Source organism: Amia ocellicauda, chromosome 6 (genome assembly GCF_036373705.1).
Source record: "Amia ocellicauda isolate fAmiCal2 chromosome 6, fAmiCal2.hap1, whole genome shotgun sequence".
Lineage (NCBI taxonomy): Eukaryota > Metazoa > Chordata > Actinopteri > Amiiformes > Amiidae > Amia > Amia ocellicauda.
In genome coordinates this window covers 31,825,221-31,849,986 of record NC_089855.1, presented here as the reverse complement: position 1 = coordinate 31,849,986, position 24,766 = coordinate 31,825,221, and the positions used below count along the sequence as shown (strand labels likewise).

Sequence of the window (24,766 nt, the reverse complement as noted above, 5' to 3'; positions counted from 1 at the left end):
AACAGATGAACCAGAAACTTTGGCATGCATGGAATACAAAGCCCAGTCTTTAAAGTACATGAATATAGATTCGGGATACGCCACAAAAAATAAAAAAAAAGATGTTGATAGATTCCCAAGGACGGGAGTGTGGAGTTTCTGGCTAGGCCCCTCTCCGTCTCATTCGCTCTATGGGACTTGGCAGCTTCCTCCTGGTTGACACCCAAGTCCTGTGGTTTTCCACTCAGGCTTTGCAGATGGGAAAACAGCAAATCAGGCCTGACACGCAAAGGCCAACCTGCACGCAACCACATGTGGAAAATGCTTCTGAGGAGACAACGTCAGATACAGTCCAGAAAACAGGAGCACGTCAAACCTCATACAGGAGCTGTCAGGATGTGGTAAAGCCCAAGAACATAATTTTACATGTTGTTCAGGCTCCTTTAGGTTCTCTCTACAGACATTTTAGGCTATCCTTAGGTTATTTTACTCGAGTGATCACAAACCAGGGCAAAAAGATCTGTGCTCCTTGGTCCTGGAATGGCTGGCCATCTTAAAACAGTAGCCCCTAATCAGATTGGGTCTGATTCTGAGAGAGACAGAAAATAAACACTCAGATCCTGCGTTTGCCTCTATAGAATGAGCCATTATCTTAGCTTCGTAACGCTTCATGTATTAGGATGCTTTTCGTGGGGCTTTAGTTATATAATACTGAATTCAGAGTAACTCTACTGTCATTTTATGCTTTTAAAGCACTTATAAAAGGATTCCTCTCTTCACACTCACTATGCTGTTGCCTTTTTTTAGGCTAGGTCCCAACTGTCAATGAGTTAATCTCACAGGAACTACCTGGTAAAATAAACTTTAATAAAACAATAAATGTGCTTTAATTATATCCATATTGAACTTCATTATACAATGCCCACAATTACTTGTTTCTTTGACCCTACATACTGTACATTACACATCTCGATTTGGTTATCTGGTTCTCATCCGTTCTGTTTATTTTGTATGTCGGCTTTTAAAGATTCTTGATACCAACTGCAATTACATTTTTTAATGGACGCAAAATCGTTATAATGTGCAGTAGAAGACGACAGATTTTCTTTGTCTTGGCAGAATCCTGCATCCGAAAGCAATGCCTAGAAGAAATGGGGCCTGTATTCGCAAACAGAGACTGATGTCTTGGCACATTCGTTTATTTTACTGGGACTGTGGCTGACATTTTGCGAGGAAACCCAGTAAACCAGTGGGAAGCTTTGGCCTAACATTTTACCGTCCGTCTTATCTCTTTTGTCAACAAACTTTCATATGACTTGTAAAACCAGATTAAATCGAGGCTGCTTTGACTTCCCATTTTGAAACAATAGTCCCGATGAAGGAACATCATTCGAAAGCAGTGACAAGAGTGTGTATTGATATTACACAGAATGCTTCTGCGATGGGCTTACTACCAAGACACACTTTCTGGCAATGGCCTAACTGCAAAAAAGAGTGAAATAAAGCAATTGGTTGACAACACACTTTCAAGAATGAAATTATACGTAGCCTATGATTTTGAACTCACTGAGACTGAAGCTCTTGGGCATGAAGCAAGTGGCTGGCCGAGATTCACCTCCAGGTAGTTGCACAAAAACAAAATGCCACTTCTGCCCATATAGAGTTGTGCCACACTTGAAATTGGAGAAAAAAAGCTTCCACACAGGCATGCTGAATCAAACTGGATAAGGCAGACATGGAGGAAAACCTGTGGTCTCCAAAAATGTAGAGGGGGGGAATGAGACTGGTTTGTCCTCTCCACACCCTCACTGCTATTTGGTACCAAGCTAAGATTCGCTACATAAACAAAGCAGAGGTGTGCAGCCCAGGTCTTCCAGAGCTATCGGATGTCAGTTTCCATGGTTTCTGAGCTCTGACTGACTTATCTGGGCCAGGTATCTGCTTTATAAGAGCAGGTTAAATTGTATTCCACGTCAGGACCTAGAGGAACTGCAAAGGACTATGGCTCCACAAAAGACACCTCCTCTCTCTATGCAGTTGAAGCAAACCCTATGTGGCCTGGCATGAAGGAGCAAGGATCGTTCCTTCTTATAGGGAAAGCAAAAGCTGTGCATACGATGGAGCAGGTTTTGAGAGGAGGCTGAATTCTATCAAGGCGGTGACTGCAGCCCATTCACAACAGCCCAGTACAATGTAGGAGCTTCAGGACACCCCCCATTCCCCCCACATCAAATAGGCCCAACGCTCATCAGACTGCGTGTGGTTTTCGATGGGTAAGATGCGTAGGCATTTGTGAAGGTCTTACCGAGTCTCAAGACTCACATACACAACGTTGACAGTGTGCAAAACACTTAGCACATACGTTGACGGCCTTAATTTCTCACAAAACCCTGGTCGGGGGGGAACGCAGCTCTCTCTTGTAGCAAGTCTAACTGATGGCACTTATGTTTCCCGTTCTCGGGCGATTATCCTTTCCCATGGACTGAATTGCACGGAGAAGCCCAGTTGGCCGTGACAATAGGTGTAATAGTATGCAGAAGCTTTTTGTTACACAAAGCAGACGTGGCGTAGCTCTCCATACAGGAAATGTATGCTCCTTTCATCGCACCTTCACTGAGAAGTCTGGATAGAGCCGGGGTGTGAACGAATGACAGGGTCGTCGAGTCCTGACGGAGGATTTTCAAGTTCACCTGCTCTCACCGCCCTGGGTGAAGTCAACCAACGTATTGCCTACTGCTCTGCCACAGAGCTGTTGCTGTATGTGTCGATCCAACTTCTGCACAGCGAGAGGAGAGATGGCATTCTGCTCTCAAACACAGTCCTGCCTGGGGGAAATCTGGACACCTTGTTAGACCGAGAACTGTTGAAATGAGAATGGTCATTAAGCTGGAGGCAGAAGATATATATATATATATATATATATATATATATATATATATATATAAACATACATGCCAGTGAACAGATAATGTGCCTGCTCTTAAACAGTCTTTAAAAGGTCTCCCAGGTTGCATTTAGGATTTTTATAGAGGTTACCCACAGAGTAATCCACAACTTCTGTTGCTTTGTAGCTCAAATAGGGCAAAATCAAATGCATTGCACATGTGACAATACATATATGATCCCCAAAATACAATGGTAAGGATACAGGCCTAATAATAATAATGAGATGGAGTTGACAACTAAATAATTAGGAGCCCAAAAAAAAAAAAAACAACCAACTGTTCCTCTGTAAATTCACACCCTTCTCATTCACACACACACACACACAGGCAGACACAAACACACCCTCTCTGTGCTGCGTTTCCCACGGCTGTGCGCCTTGTAAAACAGCATTTCCAAACGTCCTGTATTTACACTCACAGACAGCTCCCTCTCCAAAAGGTGTGCACTACTGTAATGAAGTCCCCCCCCCGCGGTCTGTGCGTGAAGTGGGCATGCATACAAAGGACAGGCGACTCTCAAACAGGAATATGCCACAATGCCCAGGCGGACAAAAAAAAAAAGACCCAGACACAGTATTGCAGGGGATGAAGTCCTAGATGACAGACAGGGTCACGGTTAAAGCTCGACTCAATACAGTGCCCTCCCTCCAACAGCGCTGCGCTCGCCCCTGTACCCGGAGTCAGGGGCACAGTTACCCGGGCACGTACGCGTCCTGCTCTTTCCCCCCGCTTGTCACTCAGCTCAGCCCGCACGGCTCGCCTCGACACACCGCGGAGGAACCGTGTTTTGCTGCCGGTGTTGTGTCTGCTGCTCCGGTCCCATGTGATTCGGCTAGTGGGTGGGACAGTCTGACCCACACCGGCCTAAAAAATAATACTGAAAAAAAAAAAAAGCGCACAAACGCAAGCCAGCCAGTGTGGGCAAGCTGGGGCAAGTTACACCAACAATACAACCAGCGGAGCAAAAGAAACCCCCCAGAACCGACGCCGTGCCTCCCGCGTCTCCAGCAGCAGACAGGGGTGTCGCATCTGCCCCGCGATAGCACGCCGTCCGCGGGCGAAGTGTGTTTATTGTCCCGGGCATAGCGATGGAAACACGTCCTCACCTCTTTTCCTCAAAGCGAGACAGCCATCGCTGCGTCTGTAGGCCACACGCTCGCTGCTGCTGCTGCTGCTGCTGCTGCCCTCGCCGCGGCGGCGTTGCTTCCTCTCTCGGGGCTGTTTTCACGCTTTCCGGCTTTGTCTCGCAGCTCCCTCTCCGCCTTGCTCTCGTGGCTCTTCGATCAGACCAGCGATCCCCCCGATGAGCCTGCTCTCTCTCTCCATTGCCAGCCGCCTTCTCTCTCTCTCTCTCCGGCGGCTCCTCCTCTCGCTGCCGACCGCCACGGACCCTCCTCCTGCCGGGGTCACACCGACTCCCCGTGCCGCCGCCGGCCGGTCTCGCTGCGCCCTCTAGCGGCCGCCCGGCGTGGCTGCACTGACGCAGCGCGGTGACAGGCCTTCCAGTCTCATCGGGTGACTGGGAAACCCTCCCTCGCCGTCTCTCTCTCGCTCCCTCTCTTTTCACACACTTGCAGACTCACACAGCGATTCATTGACTGGCTTGTCTGCTTCTCTACTAGCGAACACCCCCTCCCTCTCTTTCTTTACAGCGAGCCTGGTTAACACACTGCAGCAGGACCATTTCTCTTGTTCTTCTTCTTACCGGAGTGGTTGCACTGAAATCTAGACTGCACCACCCGTCTGGGAAAGGATCCGTTTTCAATCCTTATGCAACCCATTCCCTTCATAAAAAAAAGGTAAAATAAAGATGCACCTGCGGTTATTTGACCCCTGATCCCCACGACACAGTGCGGGGACAACATGGTGCTGATCGACTACTATAATGCATTTTGGTGTAAACGACAAGGGCATTCATTTAAAAAGCAATGCACGCCGGCTTGCATTCATTCATTTCAGAGAAGCGCGGCTGTTTGTGTCCTGGGATGTCTGTGCCGTTGCATTCTCGTTGCATCAAAGCATGCACGGTCTCGGCGTGATTTTAGATGAAAAGGGGTGGGGGGGGGGCAAAACCTAGTATTATTTCCTGTGTGCACCCTCCTGGATTGGACTAAATATGACTGCAGAGGGATATTATAGCGCCAGCGAACGCGTGACTGCCGCAGTCGGTGTCCCTGAAAGTTCATCGCGACCCTAAAGTCAATGAACTGTCCAGAATCGGAGCATTCCCACATCCATCACATTGGCATATATATTTGTATATGCAAATAACTGATATTAATAGTAATAATACAAAGCATACGTTTCATATACACTATTTGGTCAATCTAGATTGCACAAGAGCGACATGTGCAAAAAGAACCAAACAGCTGATGTCAACGCTAATGCTATGTCGGATCCATTGTGCAGAATGAATGCATACAGTAAAATACAAAACGAAGAAAGAAAGAAAGCACTTGTGGAGCTGCTTACAATAGCGCTTCGTGTCAGCTAATCCATAATTAATCACAATTCAGTCATCCATTATTGAGCACGGAATCTATTTGAAGTCACTTGATTAACACAAGTCTGCTTGGAGAGACGATCATAAAATGTTGCATCCTGATGGGGATGCGGGAGATGCTGAATCAAGATTAAAAGCGATCACACCAAAGTAACGGATCTTTTATCCCACTGCAAATACACAGCTGCCCCCCTCCCGCCCCCCGAGCGAGGCTTTCCTGAACTGAACTCCCTCTGCTGGATAGAAGTGCCGGCACCTGCCCTCCCCAGGGACGCGTTCATTCACAAAAGCAGCCGCGGCTGCCGTGCGCAATGCGCCTGTGCCGTCCAGAGCAGGGGCCCCAAACTTTGCCACACTGTTTGTAGTAATGAAGTACAATAACTATACAGCCAACATATATTTTATTGCATCCAAAACACACACGAATGCACTCTAAAGAGGAGGGATAAGGACAATAAAAATGCAATACCAATGCTATTTTCAATTATGCTGGGGGCCCGCACCAAAAAGTGCTAGGGGACGGGTGTTTGGGAAGCTGTGACCTATCTGTCATGGCATTCATAAGCTCGACATGTTGAAATGTTTCCAGTTGTCAGCCATTTGGTTTTGATAGGGTGTGACGTCTAATGTAAGGAGCTTTGTGGGTTTTCCATCAATCACACCGCACTGCTGGGCCTTTTCTTTGTGTTGAGTAATATTAAGAATACAATATGTTTGTGTAAGAATGGGACATGGCTACAAACATCAAAGCTCGGTTTAGTAAAAACATTATATTCATGCTATACACTATAGTAAGAATACAATAAAAACAGCAAAACTACATTTGATCAATGGCATTGACAGCATAATTAGTACAATGGAATATTGACAGTGAATATCTGCATAATAATAATAATAATAATAATAATAATAATAATAATAAAATGTGTTGTCATTGAGTGAAAAATGTATCCAATTGAACATCCCAGGGAACCATCACAGCTTGCACACTGCAGAAAATATAGAGTGGTTTTACAACAAATATCAGCATAATGCAGTCGATACAGCAAGTACAATACAAGCCAAAATTAAACAAAAGATGCTTGAGATCAAACGGGAGCTCCATCATTCAAGGGGCTGTTGCGCCCTCTGCCGAGAGGAGGAAGGTATTTCATAGATTCACCAGCTTTCATCCTTTGTCTGCCTCTTTTGTACGACTTTTTCTGTTGTGCAAATTTCACAAAACGTTTATTTCTGTTTATTTGCCTGGATATATCAAAACGTACTATATAACCAATCTACAGTATGAAAATATGCCGAAGCACACAATTGCCTGGTCGGTGTGAGGATCTAGAGAGGTAACAAACAAGTTTAGGGGAATAAAACATGAAAAGGGGAGAAGGGTCTTCATTTGTGGTTATTATTTAACAACTACTAGTGGTCACCGTGGCAGATCAACAAAGACTTGCTGAATGTCGAGTTCATTGATTTTTCAATTCTCTGCTGCAGAGACCGGCTGTCACTTGAAGTCGAAAGACGTCAGAAAGGGTTAAACACGTGTGCGTGTTTTATCACCATCAGTATATAGGGATCCACTGCTGGATGAAGGCCTCCCCAAGATGTTTCCACTTGCTTCGAGCTACAGCTTCTGTTTTCCATGTAATCTTCCCATCTTTTATAAGATATTCGTCTCCCCGAATCCGAAATTAATTTTGTGTAGTTAATTTGGCAATATTTACAGGCCTAAAAACATTGTAGAGGCCCCTAAGGTTTATTCAAGCACACCTTTTAAATCACCTACTGTAAATGCCGTTGAAGTAGGACAAAATCAATCAACATTAAACATTTCACTCTTCACTCGTGTAAACCCCTTTCCCAAATCCTAATCTAATGTAGGATTAGAAATTAAGGAGACTGATTATATCCGCTGCATTGTGTCTCTAGATTACAACGAATTAAATCAAAGGACATTGATATATCAGAGTGCGAGTGCTCTGGTTTAGACAGTAGGAATTTCAGTAGGATTCAGTGGCAGTGTATGGGTAGGGCAGCCACATCCAATACTCAAGGGCTGTATGGTCTTCTGCTAAACTCGTAATTGCCTGTTTTATCTAATTATGTGCTTAATTTGGTTATTTAACCATTTGCTCAGGATTTATATCTGGCAGTGATTCAGAGACCTGTAAAGCCTGCTGGTCTGTGGCCCTTAAAGACCAGAGTTGACTCCTGATGTAATTAATTTAATAGCTGCTGTCAGTTAAGTAATTACGCTAATGACGGGACCCAAGTATCAACAGACTTCAACACACAGTATCTTCCAAGTTGTATTTTCCCCCTTTATAGTTTCTAACAAATTCTAGACAGTAGGATTTTAATGTAATCTAAATACTCCAGTGATACTATAACAAATAGCAGGCCTGAGTAGATTATTACTGAAACAATGATCATCTATATAATTATTATTCACTACACACATACAGTACATAAAATATGCAAAGCACAGACATACTAGGCAGGAGATTGTGAACATAAAATGGAGCTTGGAAATCAACTATCTGGAGCAGATGCATTTATCAGCTGCCGAGCAGCGAGTTGATTACATTTGTCAGACCGCGTGGGGCTCGCCTCATTGGCGGATCCCCTACTCTGTTGCCATGGTGTAAAGTAGCCGATGACTGTGCAGAGAACGTTACTTGTTCCCTATTGGCTGCCTGGGCGGCGTTAATGAGCAAGAGTGAAATGAACAGGCAAGAGGAGAGAGAGAGAGAATAGACGAGAGTGGCTTATTGGAAAAGAGAGAAAGGGAGAAAGAGAAAACGGGAAAGAGTCCGAAAAAGACACCATATCAAAAGAGAATGCTTTAATTTTATACTGATGTAGGGACTACGTACTCAATCCAGTGAGGAAGAGGTTTTACTGTAGAAAATGGGATGTGATGTAGCAGCCATGGTTTCTCTTCAGACCTCCTAGACAATTCTGACTGGCAGTCAATATATTGACAGTGACAAAACATGCCAACTGACATGAGGGAATGGACTATTGCTAGGTCTTTGCTCCATACTTTTAAAGCTAATTTGGATTGAGTTGTCTCTCCCGGTGTGTACTGCGGTATTCTGTTGGTCGCCTAATGTCGTTAAAATTTTCACCTGAATCTTCTCCATGGTCAAACGTTATTATTTTAATTTTTTTCTAGAGGCTTCAGGCCATCGATGAGGGAGACCTGCCAGAAATAACAAAAGCAGATTTTGATTCAACAATGCTTCACAGGAGAACCTTCATGACAACCTCACATTCCACATGGAATTTGCTTATAAAAAAGTAAACACACACAATACATTTATATATATTTTTTTTTATTACAAAAGGTTTTTGGAAACAAAGGTAAGGCTTATTTTGTGTGGTTAAGGTACAAATGCCTTACCTGGTTATTTTCTGCTTAGGACAAGGTGAATGACAACATTTTCTGACAGTGAGAGACCGTCTTAATGTTTGCAGTTTATAACAAAAAACAAACAAAACAAAACACACATATCCACTGGAACCGGAATCATTTTGTACCAGATGTTCATCTTTCTGATGTTCTCTCAGCCCTGCATTATCAAAAATCTGTGAGCTTTATCTCATAATCCAATTTGAAGAAATACAGTTCTAGGATCCATTGCATCATTTCCTCTCTGTACATAATTTAGTTATGTTTCCAAAGGGTGGAAGAGACCCAAGGGAGCCCTAGCTTGAGAGGTTAGGTGTTCAGCATGATCCTTTCAGAATAACACCTTTCATCATTGAGTATTGGGCTGTGTCACGCAACAACAGCAAAAATATACCCAATAGCAGAATGTAATATTAGATTTGAAAGACCATCTAAAATTAATAGGCTTTTAAATACCACAGCTGACATTTAGTCAATTTAATATATTCACACACCCCTTTTCTTTTTACTATGGACTTTTCTGCTTATGATAGTCTCTGCATAGTGCCTACCTACATAAAGACAGTACTGTATAACTCAATTGACATTAACCCATCCTAAATCAGCTCTCTCCATTTGTTATAACCCAGGCAAGTTTTGAGAAGACCCAATTCACAGTTGATCTCAGGGATATCAAACCGATTTTCCAAACACATTCACAAATAATTCAATGTAAAGCCAGTGTCTTCATAAAACCTTTGCAACCTTTTTGTGTAGCGTGGCATGATGGGAAGTAAAAGTTGAAGCTGCACATCATAACTCACATTTTTGGATTTGCTGCTTTTCAAAAAGGTGACCCAAGTTCTGTTGTGAAAATGTTTGCAAACCAAACCAGGCTTAGCTTTGGAAAATCCAAAACCAACCAACAAACAAACAAACAAACACACAATTAGATTTCAAAGTAAATGCCTTGGTGTCATTCTGCGAGTCGTATAGTTTCTGTGAGTAAAAAATCACAGATCATTTAACTACACAGTTTAGGCACTGAATGATTATTTGTCACATAGGGTTCATTGTAACCTTTTGTTCTCCTTTTTTACAAGCTGTAGAAGAGAATTGGCCACTTATTGTTTACTGCATTTTCCAGTCAGCTGTATATTCAATTGTCTTATGCCTACGCTTCCTCGACTCACACTGGAATTGACACACCTATAATGGGTGCCACGCAGCCTGAACTAGCACACAATGCCACTACTCCACAAAGCCAGGGATTTATATGTGATTTCACTAGGACCAATATTATATTTTCTTGCGCTTTTACTGTATTATATTTTGTGAAATGTGTACATTTTGTGACAACTTTAAGTTGGCCTGGGTAAGTGTCAATAAATCATTAAACAAATAATAAATAAATAACGATGATGATAATAATAATAATAATAATAATAATAATAATAATAATAATAAATATACCATCTTTGGAGACAAAAGGCAACCAAAGTTGTCCATGACAACGCCTGAATATTACACGAGTTTTCACAGTTGAAGCCTGCACTGGGATTTCACAGATAAGTTTAATTGATGAAGGGGGCGTCACAGTCTCTTTTGGAGGAAAAGTAGTTAAATACCTCTGTACAGATAAATGTGTATGTAAGCACCATCAATTATGTCTCTGGAGGCCTCTGGAGTGATTATTTTTAAAAAACTTTAAAAATACAGCTACCACCAGGGGGTAATAAAAAACGTTTCTTGAAATTTAAAATGGCCTAAAATTGAAGCAGAAAATAACAATAAAACGAGTTGCTATCCTCTCAGTACAACTTAATTGTTGCCTCGAGTCAGCATTAAACTAATATAAGCAGTAAGCAGTTAAAATACATTTAGCAGCTGGTACTCCAAGCAGAAAACCAGCCCAGAAACATGTATGAATATGTTATCACCACAAAATAAAAAAAAATAAAAAATGTGTCCTGTCATTACATTTTTGGTTTCAAACAAAACCATTTTTGGTTCTCTTGAGAAAGATGCGAATTGTATAGGTATTGCACTTTTTCACACGCAAAACAGAAATTTCAAACATTTAACCCATAGCAAACACCAGTCACATTCATAATCTACAACTGCATGTCAGTGGCTACACTTCCCTCGAACTTCACCACACAGGATCGCTCTGTCCTGAATCACACGCCACCCACTCTGACAGCGACTCTGACCTCATGCTGTTCTATGTAGGCAACTGAATATAGACAATAGAGCTGAAGCTATTATTTGAACCTGTACGGTTACCCAAATTCTGCTACACAACCAACCATGAGCTAAGCTAGAGGATTCCTAACTATTAATACACACAACATTAATGTGATCTGGCATTTGGTAAATCTATTCCGACAACCTGACCTAGACATGAACCAAACTGAGCTTCAGTGGGACATGAAGAAATCTCAGCATCTCTCTACCACTCAGATGCAATAACTGTCACCTTTGCTCTGGAATAAAACTCTTACCTAGTCTTCACACTTACCCATAACCTCATTCACCCATCTATCCATTCTCTAACAAAATGGAAACAAATCCACAATTGGTAGTTTTCAAAGCTTTTTGTTCTGCATGGACATATCATTTCTGTTTAAAGGTCGTATATCAATTTAAGTATGGAGAATCCCATTGGCTGTTTTGTTTTCTCAATTTAAATGTAACCTTGGAAAAAAACAGACGCAAATCATATAAAGATACAAAAAGCATCCCAAAGGGTGGCGCACAATTGGCCGATTGCTACCAGGGTGGGATGGGCGAGAGTCAGACATGGTTTCCTCGCCATGACTCTCAACAGTAGCTTCTCCAGTTCTGAGCTCCTCGATGCAATCAGTAATGGCTACATCAGGCCACACTACCATGCTTTGGCTTTGCTGTCTGTGCTGTGGACAAGCAGTTTGACAAGACAAGCTTTGAAAATCAACAGAGGTCTACACATACACCAGGAGTACATGGACAGTGTTTGGTCTCCGAGTGAGCTTCTTTCAACCATTCCCTGGGGTTCCTCACAGCACTTTCCACAGAAAGAAATATGGCTTATTTAACGGTTTCAGCTCTCCCCTCTCTGTTTTCCTGGAGGGCCAAGAACAGAGATGTAAGGCCGGCACGCGAAATGAGGAATCTAGAGAGAGGTTTTAGACTTCGAATTGCTGTGGTGGTCTCCCAGCAAAGACAGAAACCAAAACAGATAACCATTTGCACGGAGGGTATCTGCAGCACAGTGTCGGGAATGTGTTCTTTCCAGTCCATTGGTCAACGAGGGGCCCCCGGCTAAGACAGGTGAGCACTTATGCGTATCCACTGAAGTCCTTGTCTGGTGTACTGGACTATGTGTGCCATACTGCTGTGCAGAGTCAGAGGTCCAATCAACGTATTCAGGTAGTTGAAGAACTCTGGAAGGCAGAGAAGAGAGGTGCAATGGTAACTGCCCTGCATGACAACTCGACAGTGTAAGATTTTGGGTAAACCTAAAGTAACTCTTCAACATAAAAAGATTGGGGACAACTGGTTTACAGGATAACAGTAAAACATTTTTGGCTCTGGAATATAGCTTGTAATTCTCCTAAACAGTGTTTGAGTGGGATTTGATTTTTTGTTTTTCCTCAATTGCTTTCAGAAACCAGGGATCTATCCATCCATCTTTCTATCTATACACTAACAAACCCCCTAACATGCTATGTCCCAGTATGGGTGTTCCCAGGGAAGACAGTCCAGTCCTGGGTATTTCAGGAGCCCTACCTTTGTTTTCTTTGGCCAGGTTGTCTGCCACTTCCCAATACTCGTAGCTGTACAGCACACTGTTGGTGATGTTGAGGTGGTTTGCTGCCATCTGGTGGATACGTTGGGGAATGCTGATGAGGGAACTGGGGGAGGTCGACAATGGCGAGGGGGCGCCCACACTCCTGTTCACAGAGAACAGACACGCTGTAGTCACACTTATTTAGTTAAGCCCTTAAAAGGACAGAGCAATGCTGATGTAACGTAAACTACAATGTAACTTTAGTGTTTTGGTCAATACTGTATTCATTTTACAACTCCTGCTTTGGGCCCTTATGTTTCATGGGGTTACTCCTTGTTTACTGTGTATTCAAACATACAACAAAACCATTTAACAGTGTAACGAGCTAGAACCACCTTCAGTTAGTCATGACAGCACCCGGAGTGTCCTAATTTTCTTTTTAAAGCATGTAAACACAACCAGTATAAAAAACTAAAAATGCTCAGTCTGCCATGTAATGGGATCATTTCAGCATTTTCTTGGGGTTTTATTGCCTGTGTGTTGGACATAGAGAAAATGAGAATAAAAGGTCTATTAAACTGCACCATTAGGAATTAAATACTAATTTCACTTCATTCCTCAGCGTTCCGAGTCTCTACTTGTTAATTCCTGTGACGTGCAAGTTCTTTTCTATAGCACCAGTTCTACCCGAGCACTGACAAGAGGGCTGCTGCTGATCCATAAAGGTTGTTCTCTTCGTGATTTGGTTGGGGCGCTCTTTCCTTTAACCGGTTGGATGCTTTCAACACAATAACTAGCCACAAGAGAATCACACCGAAGATGTATCAGAAGACATAACAAGTGACGGGAAGGATAGCAGCAGAGGTGCAGAATCAGATTATGGAAATTTATCTGAACTGGCTTTTCACTTACTTTCCACCGGTACTCCATGTGGTTGGCATGGGAGCAGCTTTGGGGGCACTCTGTAGAGAGAAATCAAAGATAGGTAGAGGGGAATCAATTCAATGTCTGAAGTCAGCCTCCTAGTCAGTATTACACTGAACTGGGGCAGGCAATTGTCAGGTGTAGAGCGTGTTATGAACAGAGTGTACCTGCACTGCACTTGACAGGATCACAAGTAGCTTTTGTTAGATGTTTAAGCCCACTATATGGTATTCATTCAAATATACTGCACTGTAATCCTCCTACACTGTGTCTTTGCTTTAAAGTATAATATGTATTCCAAATTTGACATCTTTTTCTGTTTAATTACTCTAAACTCTGAAACAAATTCACATTGCAGCTTTTATCAATGCCTTGGTGTTTTTTTTTTCCTTTGTTTTTTCACTGAGTGCGGCTGTACCTGTCATAATAATAAGTTATCATGACAGAAATCATTACAACTGTGTGTGCAACAAACCTAAGTCCTGATGTAGTTATTCTATCAATACCATAGCTGTACAATAAAAAAACAATCATACTAGAAACAAAATAATAATAAAAAAAAAAAACTTGCAATACACAGTCCTTCCAGTTCTGTGACAAGGTCAGTACTGTGATGTTACCCAGGATCTGTCACTCATGGGAATTACCTTGAAATAGTCGAGCAGTGCTTTGGAGTATTTTATGGCATGGTCCTTCTTCAACCGGAACATTCTCCAGTAGAGAAGAGCAAGGCACCGGAAACTAGGAAACAAAGGGGGACAAGCATCAGTGACTGCAACTTTGATTTATACGCTTTAGCGGGAATGCGTCTCTTACCTACACACATCTGTTCACAGATACACACACACGAACACACATTTATATATACACTGTCTAAAATACATACTAAAATCAACAGAGTCTTCCGAAATGGAAATCGCACAAACAAGCTATCCTCCTACAAATAAAGTCATTACTAATATAGAGTCGGACGTTCAGTTCAGTTTTCCTGCTGAAGGGCCTGTGTGTGCCAACAGCGAATGATGTATAAAACCATTTTCTAACCTTGCTTTCTAAATCTTGTCCCTGATATACAGTGAAACATTGGTAGCATGCAGCAGTTCTTTGTTGGTTTACTGCCGAACCCGCCTTTATACAACATTAATTGGGATTGAAAGATATAGGAGAAAAACAACACCGGGCCAGAAAAATGTTCGTGTATTTATCGTGCTGTGAAGTGACACCGAGAAGTCATTTCAAGAGCAAACAATATGTGATTTAGTATTCAGCCCATCAGCAGAGGTAATAAAAATACCCACAGAATTGCCAGATGACATATTACGGAGGTACAGTAGAGTACACACCATTCCTTTATTCGAGTGGAGAAATGTGTCATATAAAGTTTCTAATTCAATTGTCTCGGTGGGCACTACAGCTGACGAATGTACTCCTGGGGCACTATTTCAAAATCTAAATTGCAATAAACAAACAAACAAATATACTTCATATGTTATTTAATGTCTGTTCTGCTTTCAGCTGCAGTAGTACTAGCGATTTATTTCTTTGCAGTAAAACTTTTGTTATAAAAACTCAAAGGGAGTGCCCCAGCTTTGTGCCCGAGACACTAGAACAACAACGACCATATAACCCCAGTACAACAGGAAAGACAGCAGGAGGAATTTAATTTATGTTCAAATTAAGATTATATATGGGGGCTTTTGGCTACCATTTTGAGTGAGAAGGTAAGCTGTAAGTATGTTTAAGTAACTTTAAAATAACCTATTGCCCTTACTTATTACATCCTTTACCAACCTTGGGAAAATTAGGCCAAGGGTGTCTTATTGACTCACCACAGCACTGCCAGCTGTTTGTCCTCCTGAGTGGCCCCTGGGCCTGAATGGCTCTTCAACCTCATGGCATACCTGTGGAAGACTGGCAGGCTCAGACAGCAAATTTACATTGTGGAAGGGAATGTGTAGGAATTCACCATTCTGGATCTCACTATCCTGACCACAGTAAAAGCAGTTCCCACAAAAAAAAAAAATGCAGTCATGTCCTGTATTCTAAAAAAATATAGTAATTTTTCCATATTTTTGTGTGTGTTGTCTCTACAGACTGTTGTAAAATTATTCTGGAACCTGTAAGTACTGAGAAAGCTACATACAAACAAGTTATGTCTACATTTGCTCCTTATTATGTCATTATTATGACAGTCAAATAGGTAGTGACTGACTGTTGAAATCTATAATCTAAATGCTGGGAAATGTCTGAATTTGACAGCTGAAGTTGAATGTATATGAATTCTTACAGTGATACAATAACCTGTTCATTTACAATGTCCTGGATTTATTTCTAGGGGCCCTAGAAAAATCTGAATCACATGCCAGCTTCACAATTGTAGAGCATATGAATCCACAGAGGGAGATGTGTTTAAGCTGAATAGCTTTTTCAATGGCTACAGTCATTTGAAATTGCTCCCCTATTAAACATCTAGAGCAAGAGCTGAAGACACAGACAAAAAACTGAAGTAGGTTTTTAGGCCCCTACTGGTGGTTAGCTCACCTGATGAGTTCCACAGTCTCCGAGTACATGGTGTATGGCGACTTGTCCTCCAGGGGCCCGTCTTCCATGGCCTTCCCACACTCCATAAATGACAGGACGGCATCTATGTAGTTCACTGCTTTCCCAAACTTGTCGTCCTTGGGGGACAGAGCAAAAAAACATAAATAAGGGTGAGGCTCCCTGCTACGGTGGTCTGTGTGCACGATGAGAGAGGTAGGAGACGCATCACGTGACCAAGCAGAGAGTCCTGGCCCATCAACTGTGTTTCCAACTCTACCACTACCTCCGTGTCATTTGCCCCTTCAGGTTCCTTATTATGCCATCACTAATCTCATGAGCTACAGACTTTTCTATTCTGGACCCTACTGCTTTGAATGTAGTGCCCCTTTTGTGGGAAGTCCTGCTTGAGCTATGTGGCGAAGCCAAGCTGACGAAATCAGAACGGGCACGCCTGGATTTGAGACACCTTCAGCTCATTTCTCAGGCTGCGGGGAGGCTGGGGTTGTATAATCTCCTCTATTTGTTATCTTCCCAGCGCCCTGGGCGAAAGGGACCCAGGGGACCCGACACTGGCTTGCTGAAAACAAAATATCACACATCAATCTTGTTACCCCCCCCCCTTCTACCACCTAATTTCAGTGCACGTTTAAGAGCAGCGCGTGCTGCTGCGCATCTTTTATTAATGTTTCTGAGCTCTAATTAGTGTCTCAAGGTCTCTGGCACTCACCATGGCATCGGCGATGTGCTTCATCCTCTTAGCTTCTTGCATGTAATAATCAGCGAGGTGCAATCTGATGCAGAGAGGACGAGACAAAGAAATGCTATAATGCTGGAACTCTAACATTTTAGTCTGTAATGCAGATATCAGTTTCATAGGTTGGAAAAATATGGTGAGGGCAGTTGCCACAATATAGTATTGGTCAATTCAATATATGGTTCACAGACTACAATATATTTAAAGTTTATTACTCATATTTGAAATATACCAAGAAGGGGCATATGAGTAAGAGAGCGATCGCACATTTTGATATATATATATATATATATTACACATATACACACACACACACACCTCTACCCTGTAATAATGTGGTTCTCGGGAGCAAAACATTGTAAAATGTAATCATACAATCACTCGTTTGGTCTGCGTGTAATGCTTAGGAAAATGCTAAATTCACATAAAATACCAGACAGTGCTTTAAAATTACACATCCTTACAAATTGTTGTAAAAAAGGTTTTTGGTATTTTAGTAAATAGGAGCATGACCACTTTGTCACTTAGCCCTATGTTATACATAGATTGTTAAGCAATATGAACTGTTAACTATTAACTTTTAACTTTTGAAACATTTTGGAGATGGGAGTTTTTACTTATAGAAAAGGTTCAAACAAAGCTAAAAAAGGTAAAATTAATCAACGGATTTAAACTGTCAACATTATAACTTTAAACAAGATTTTTATATGCAAATGAAAATCGGAGTAAAAGTTTAAAAATGTAAATGCGCTCGGCTTTGCGTTTCGACTTTCTAAACCATTTTTGCTTTACCACGTTATATCTGAATTCACATTGTATCTGATCGTGTTATATTGAGGTAGAGGTGAATGTAACATGTGCGATCAGAGCCCATCAACTAGTATCTCGGGCACGCCTCGCCCAATTTTTATTTTAGTTTATTTGTACGCTCTACAATGTTCAGAGAGGGATGACGTCACCATAATGCACTCATACACGCTACGTGCCCCGTGACATACATTCGTTCCGTATGAGCTCAATGGATACTGGCCGGTATTTCATAAAGCAAAAACAATATTAACACTGACTACTGTTCTTCTTTACTTGGTATGAAGATCATACTGGTCACGCAAACAAGCAATGCACAACCCTAAAACGAATAAACGAGTTGATTTAGGTTAGTGTTAATATGTTTTTTATATTTTATGTTTATGAAATACTGCTCAATAGACCTTTAAGGGGATTGGCTCTCATTTTGAATGATGAAGATGCTTCTCCGTCCAGCCCTGAGGGGGAAACAAGATGCAGGGTGGATGTCACACTCACACATCGTGGACGGGAGGGTGAGGTCTCTGCCCTTCTGCTGCACTCAGAGGTTCAGCCCAGGACTCGGACACGTGGAGCTGCTCTGGAATCTGCTGTTGTGTTTTCTGCACAAGAATCCCAAGAAAACAAACTCAGGAGTCACACACCATTCCTGACCCAGGTTACACTCGTTTAGTTTGAACAAGTAGGAGGTGAGTAAAATGTTGTAGGAATGTATTATCCCAGAGCAGATGGTGTTGGTAATCTTCTGCGATCACTGTACAGTTACATGAAATGGGCATTTCAATTTAAATTTTGCATGACATAAATAGTCTATTTTAACAGTATACAGTATGTTTTTCACTAATAAACATTTTCTTTGTATTGTCTACTTTACTGTTTAGTGTTTATTCTCTGCAATGTAGTTTTTATTAATCTCATTTTATGTTATATTTTACAAATGTTTTGACAATATCCCTTGGAGTCTACAAAATTGTGTTACCACAGTTGTTGTTCTGTGGTTACTGTACTACAATGGTGACACCATTATTTGGTTATCTGGGAAGTCATAAATAAGGCACCATAGATAATAACTGGAGTCAATACACTACCTAAAGGAAAAACTGTTTTTTCTAATTTAGGGGGTTTTATTCACCTGACCTCTGAGCCTCAGACTTACATGCACTTGTGGTGTGTGTGAGGCCACCTCCCTCTCCGGCTGTCTGTAGTAGGATTTGGAGCCGCATGTATCTCTCACCCGGCCTGTCGCATGCAGGTCCCCATTGGTCTCTAGGGGGTCAGGGCCGTCGGAAAGTGGAGACAGGGGGGGCAGGACTCTCCTGTCACTGCCAGGAAAGGGCTCAGCATAGCTGCAGGAGGAGCACAATCTTAGTCCTCTCACAGACTGACCAAACTCACTGAGTCAGGTTCTCACAAAACACCCACTAGGCCCCCTGGAGGCCCAGGATTTTATACTGGGTGTCAGGGAGTAAAGTGTTGTGGAGCCAAGATGTTTCTGCACATTTTAGGATTGTGGATTTTATAGGGAAATCAGCAATAATCGATAAGATAGACAAAACAAAACCAAAAAAAGATTAAGGACATTGTATGTGTTAATAATGGAAAAAATTAAGAGACCACTGCAAATGTATCAGTTTCTCTGGTTTTACTTTTTATAGGTATGTGTTTGGGTAAAATCAACATTTTTGTTTTATTCTATAAACTACTGACAACATTTCTCCCAAATTCCAAATAAAAATATGAATGGAATGGAATAGCTGCCATACATGTAGAGATGCTGATTTAAGAAAAGATTTGCAGTGGTCTCTATTTTTTCCAGAGCTATATATATAAATAAATGTATAGTACGTGTATATAGTAATTACTGATTTAATAAAAAACGGGGAACAAGAATCAGTCTGGAGCGGATAGCTTGGGGAACCAGGCTCCATAGTTTACACTATGCTATCCTTGCAATGTCAATGGGATTGTAGAGTCATGGGAGAGTCAGTCACCTGGGAGGACATAGCGGCACACTTACTCATTCAGGCAGACTTCAGCGTACGTCAACGTACAAGTCGTGGTTTCTGTGGATACCGTGAGGGCTGTGGTGGGGCCTTTATGCGTGCGATGCCTCTTGCTGTCCCTGTGTGATCCTCCGTTTTCCCACTGTAAAAATGTAGCCATGCAAAGACCGGACTGTTACAGACTGCTGAGCTGGACATAACGTAACATGCCTAGTCATTTGGCCATTGGATGCACTTTCAGCATTGCTACAGTTCTTTTTCATCTTACCACTTCAGATCAAGTAAGCTCATTAAATTTACTCCTGCTACTTGTGGCTGTAACTCGGTCCACTGTGATTCAGCTAATGAGGGGAAGATGTGAAAATGTGAGGTTAAGATGACACCGCTTTGTGTCCAAGGCTGCTTTTAGGTATAGAGTTAAAATCAGTGTTGGCTGATTTACGTCTGAAATGTTGGAGATGGTGAATTTCTTGGCCAGGGCGTTGGAGATATATTGTGGCTGTTGTCTCAGCTGACTTGACTTAGATAAAGGTTAAGATCTTCAATTAAAGTGAAAATCCGTGTCAGGATTTAGCTGCTGACTCTGGTGTTGTAATGGTTGTAATGATGGTAGTGATGAAGTAGAAAAACAAACACATGCTCTTTGTTTCTGTTGATGCACATTCACTCAGAAATAAAGTAACCAAACACGGACTGATGATCACCAACAAACAAAGTGTGAAGTTACTCTTTAAGTCTAAAACTTAAACCATCCTGTCAGTGCTTGATGACAGGGGGTATTGGGAAGAAATAAGATCCAAAAAAACAAAAAATAGTCCATTAAATACTGGAATTGGAACTTGTGATTGGTGGGTGGGTCAGGGTTTTGATTTGCGTTAAGCTCTTAAAATGAGTCAGACACCACAAAATCTCCTGGAAGAGCTGTGCTGACGTACCTTACGCTTCCTCCGGTTGTCAACAGGCTCTGAATCTGCAGGGTTTAAGTGTCTCATTGTCCCCCTGTGGGCCGCTCTGCTTGGGGAGTGCCTTGGGTACAAGGTGGGGACTCTGGCCAGCAGAGCCAAGTCGATTTTCACCAGGAGCGACTTTAGCCCCCGGCTGCGGCAGATGTGGGAGGGAAGCTTGTTCCGCCCGAAAGGCACAAGGGTGTAGAGCTGTTCCTCGGGGCAGTGGGTGCCTGGGCGCTCTGTGCTGCCCTTAGGGTGACGCCTGCTGTTGTGGGCCCTCCTCTGTCGCTCGCCGCTGGATGTGGAGTCGGCTGGGACTTTGGCTACTGTTGGCGGGCTACGCTCCGAGTCTGAATCTGAGGAGGAAGACGAGGAGGACGAGGAGGAAGAGGCGGAGGAAGAGGAGGAGGGAGGAGGGGGTGGGGAGGGAGGTTTGGTTTCTGCCGGCCTCCTTGGTCGTGACGTGCCGTGGGCCGACTTCCTCCTCTGGTGGGTGGCCACCCAGTCCTGGTGCTGACCGGAACTGTTGGTGTGAGGCCTCTGTTTGGGCTGCACTTCTGGCGAGGCCGCTTCTGGCTCCTTCTGCCCCTCAGAGCCGCCCCAGCACCTCAGCCTCTCTCTCTCGCCACCCCCCTCAGCCGTCTTCTCGTCTTTCTCCCAGAGTGGCTTGCGTTGAGTGTTTTGGTCGGAGTGGTGTGACGGCTTCTGCCTGTTGACGGTGTGATGCTCTGCCCTGGGCGAGGGCGTGGGTCTGTGCCAGTCTGTGATTGGGCTGCTCTCGTTCTCCCTGTGGTCTCCCCACTGTATCGGGGACAGCCTGCAGTCTGACTGCTCTGACTCACAAGGGCTGGGAGACTCCTCTTTAATGCTGGGAGTTTGGCTCTTCGGGACGTGGTTACTGGAGGCCTTCTTTTTCACCTTCTTCAACCATTCATCGAGCTGCCACTGGGTAGACGACGGTTGCTCTGCCTGGAAGAAATATATTCAAATAAATTAGAAAAAGGTGCAGTAACCTTACAGATTGTAGACACCCATTTCAGTGTGGGACTGTTTAAAGGGGTGTCCTGGAGTAAAGAAAAGACCGAGCAGAATAGGTACAGCCAGTGGCATAACTTTAGTTTCAGAAACCTACACCTATGGGTACAGCCGAGGCCCAAGACAAAGGCACGGATGAGCATATAATTCAGTGCTTTCATTTTTCACACGATACTAATGAACAGACCTATTAACAGTAATTACATCTGCCGTCTTTCTCTTTCTTCTTTGGGTGTAATTTAAGCAGTTCAGATATAGCTGAATTCAGATGGTGATATTTGCTTTCTCTTCTCCGTCCTCTCTCTCCCTTTCCTAACTCCTAAACCTGACAACTTCAACACAAAATTGTCTGCAACCATGTAAAGGGAAACCAAAATATGCAACCATTTATTTTGGACAATGTAAAAGGCCTAGACTAAATCTAAAATTTGACATACTTGAGAATCTTAAAAGTACAAACCTCTACCTGCATTTTCATTTATAAATTGCAGATTTTGTTTTTATACAAGTTGGTCATCTGAAAATGTCTAGAAAATGTTATCAAAGTGTTCTTTAGTATAACAAATTTAGTAGCATAATGTTTTTTAATTCTATTTCTATTCAGTTTTCATAAAGCTGTGAAAGTCAGTGTGGATTAAAACTATGTTGAATATTGTCACTTAAGAGGTACAATATGCAGAACAGACTGCAATCCTCACTTGTGTTCCCCTCCAAGGGAACCTACAACTAAAAAGTGCCGCAGTGAGTCAAGCACAGGACACAAAATCAGATGAACGATTATGTGCAGTCATCAACCACCTTAAAGTTTTTTTTGTTTTTTTTTGTATAGCCTGCAAGCCCTGCTGCTTGCAGATGCGCAAAGGGTTGACTCAAGCGGTGGCACAGAAGAAAACAAGACACACACAGTTGAGGACCTGAGCTTTCTCTTTCACACACTGCTATTGTAACTCTGGTTGGAGAAGAACTACCCGTTTTCTTTCCGACCTATATGTTCTTGGCTAACTTATCCCCCTCCTCCTTACTTACACACTCACACTCCACAGACACCCACCCCTGACACACACATTTTCCCCTCCCCCCTACCAGTCTAAAAGACACTACATCTCTTGTCCCATTGAACCCCCCCCCTCCACTGTACTCCTATGTGTACATTCTCTTACAAAATCCAGAAGACACTTAAATACGAACCAGATGGGACAGTCAGCACAAAGTTTCAGTTTCAAAACAGATATTTGAATACTACAGTATGTTTAAAAAAAGAAAAAAAAGAAATACCTTAAAAAAAAAAAAAAAACACAGAACTTCCAACTATCCCTCTTTCTAGCCTCAATCTGTCCAGCTACAGAACAGGACGCTCACTGTATAACAGCTCCTCTGAAAAAGCATCAAGGCTAAATACAGCGATGAGAGTTATGTTTAGAAATATATTCAATGAAGCCCCTTTACTCGCCACTTTCTATTTATTTAATTTAACTCATTTTGTTGTCTCTTTCCTGACGGCGCTGTCACTGCTATATAATCATCTCAGCAATGTGGTAACAATCTCTTACCGAATCATACAGGTTCTTGATTCCCACAAATTGTAGGACATAAAGACAACCCCCCTCCCCCCACTATTGCAATAGTATTCAGTAGTGACCATATTCTGTAGAATCTATATTACTCACTTCCACACACATCCACGTACATTAATATTAACCATGGTTATCAGAGAAAGCAAACAAGCCGACAAACCAAACATCGGGGAGAGAAATTGTAACCCAGGCATATTCAGATACTTTCAGGCAAAGACAAATATTTTTACAAGACTGAGAGGATTAAATGCATACAAACAACTTGGGTCCCTCATGGCAACAGGTGATATGATTGACACAGCAGGTCCTTCCTGTTTATTTATTTATTCATTGTGTCTCCTTAAGAAAATCTGCTGCCTGACCCTAAATTCAATACAGACCCGACTGACTCTACTTCAGAATGACAGGCACAGTACATTTCCCACTTCTTCAATGAAAGCCCCCACCCTCCTCTCCGCACCCTCCCACTCCACTCCACACCCCCCACCACCTCCGCACACACATGACCACCAGTTCTATAAAAGACTGCGTTGCTACCGTAATACTTCTGAAAAGGAAAAGGTAGAAGAGTGAAAGAACGGAGTACCTCCTGACATGATAAGCGAAGGAAGCCAACGCTGAGAGTTGTGCTGAAGTTTGAGCTGGTGGGGAGGAGGCTTGGAGAACAAGCCCTGAAACGTTGGAAAAGGGTTGAAATTTACCTCAGAGTTGGAGCAGGGTAGAGGTTGACAGTAGGCAGAGTCAGTGTCAGTAGCTGGGGGGCTCTGGCTGGGGGACCCCCAGCTGCTCTCTGAGTCACTGGAGGAGCTATAGCTGCTGCTGCTGGAGCTGCCACTGGAATGTCTGGATTTCTTGCCATGTGTGTGCTGCTGCTGCGGAGGCTGCTGTAGCTGCTGCTGCTGGGTCCCGGTGCTGTCAGTCAACACACAGCAAAAAGGTTTCAGTTTACCAGCCCACAACTCTCCCAGTCACCAGCCAGCCCCCCACCCTCCTCCCCACCACCACAGAGCAAGGCAAGCTGTGTAGAGCACAACAGCATTGAATCATAGTCGCGAGCCAAAGGCTGGGATCGCACTCCCACAACCTACAACCAAGAGGTGTTGCCCATTTGAACACTGGTGCACAACTTTGTGGCCGTCTTGATTTGGATTGTGCAAACTTATTTGTGTGTGTGAGTTTGCTATTACTTGCACTCCTATAAATTTCACATAGTTATAGTAGTTTATATCTGTTCCAGTACCCAACCCCCCCACAAAGGAAAACAAAATAGTCCCAATATTGATAGCTGGACTGACACTAGAGGATCTGTTATTTATTCTTCATTCTTTGGCGAACACTTCTATCTCAAGCACGTACAAGCGTTATACTTAGCGAATCTGACATAACTCTAGCACTCATTCGTACAGCTGCTTTTTTGTTTTGTTTTGTTTTTAAAAGTAGGATATGAGAGTAAAGTACTGTGCTAAAGGCCACAGCAGCAAAGCGCATCTAGTTCCCAAACCCTGGCTTCCCTCTGCTACCTTATTTTTGTCAATCAGTCTTCCATCAGCACTCATGTCATTTATAAACTGAATGATTTACTCATGGACAAATT

The 24,766-nt window shown here is 42.8% G+C and overlaps 2 protein-coding genes across 3 annotated transcripts in view; both read right to left on the bottom strand.

The window, feature by feature from the left end:
- The window catches only part of rev1 (REV1 DNA directed polymerase), a 48,308-nt gene extending 43,951 nt beyond the window's left edge, over window positions 1–4,357 (bottom strand). For both annotated transcript variants that reach the window (XM_066706924.1, XM_066706925.1), the window contains exon 1: window positions 4,031–4,357. The gene's annotated coding sequence lies outside the window, so the exon portion shown is untranslated. The remainder of the gene's footprint in view (window positions 1–4,030) is intronic.
- Window positions 4,358–8,742: 4,385 nt separating this feature from the next.
- Window positions 8,743–24,766, bottom strand: part of aff3 (AF4/FMR2 family, member 3) — a 37,100-nt gene continuing 21,076 nt past the window's right edge. The window contains exons 7-18 of the mRNA XM_066706923.1: window positions 23,874–24,084; window positions 20,552–21,532; window positions 19,631–19,758; window positions 18,770–18,959; window positions 18,112–18,215; window positions 16,780–16,843; window positions 16,053–16,189; window positions 15,341–15,412; window positions 14,159–14,252; window positions 13,500–13,549; window positions 12,587–12,750; window positions 8,743–12,240 (exon numbers count right to left, since the gene is read on the bottom strand). Of these exons, the coding sequence (XP_066563020.1) occupies window positions 12,119–12,240; window positions 12,587–12,750; window positions 13,500–13,549; window positions 14,159–14,252; window positions 15,341–15,412; window positions 16,053–16,189; window positions 16,780–16,843; window positions 18,112–18,215; window positions 18,770–18,959; window positions 19,631–19,758; window positions 20,552–21,532; window positions 23,874–24,084 (2,317 nt within the window). The 3' untranslated portion in view covers window positions 8,743–12,118. The remainder of the gene's footprint in view (window positions 12,241–12,586; window positions 12,751–13,499; window positions 13,550–14,158; window positions 14,253–15,340; window positions 15,413–16,052; window positions 16,190–16,779; window positions 16,844–18,111; window positions 18,216–18,769; window positions 18,960–19,630; window positions 19,759–20,551; window positions 21,533–23,873; window positions 24,085–24,766) is intronic.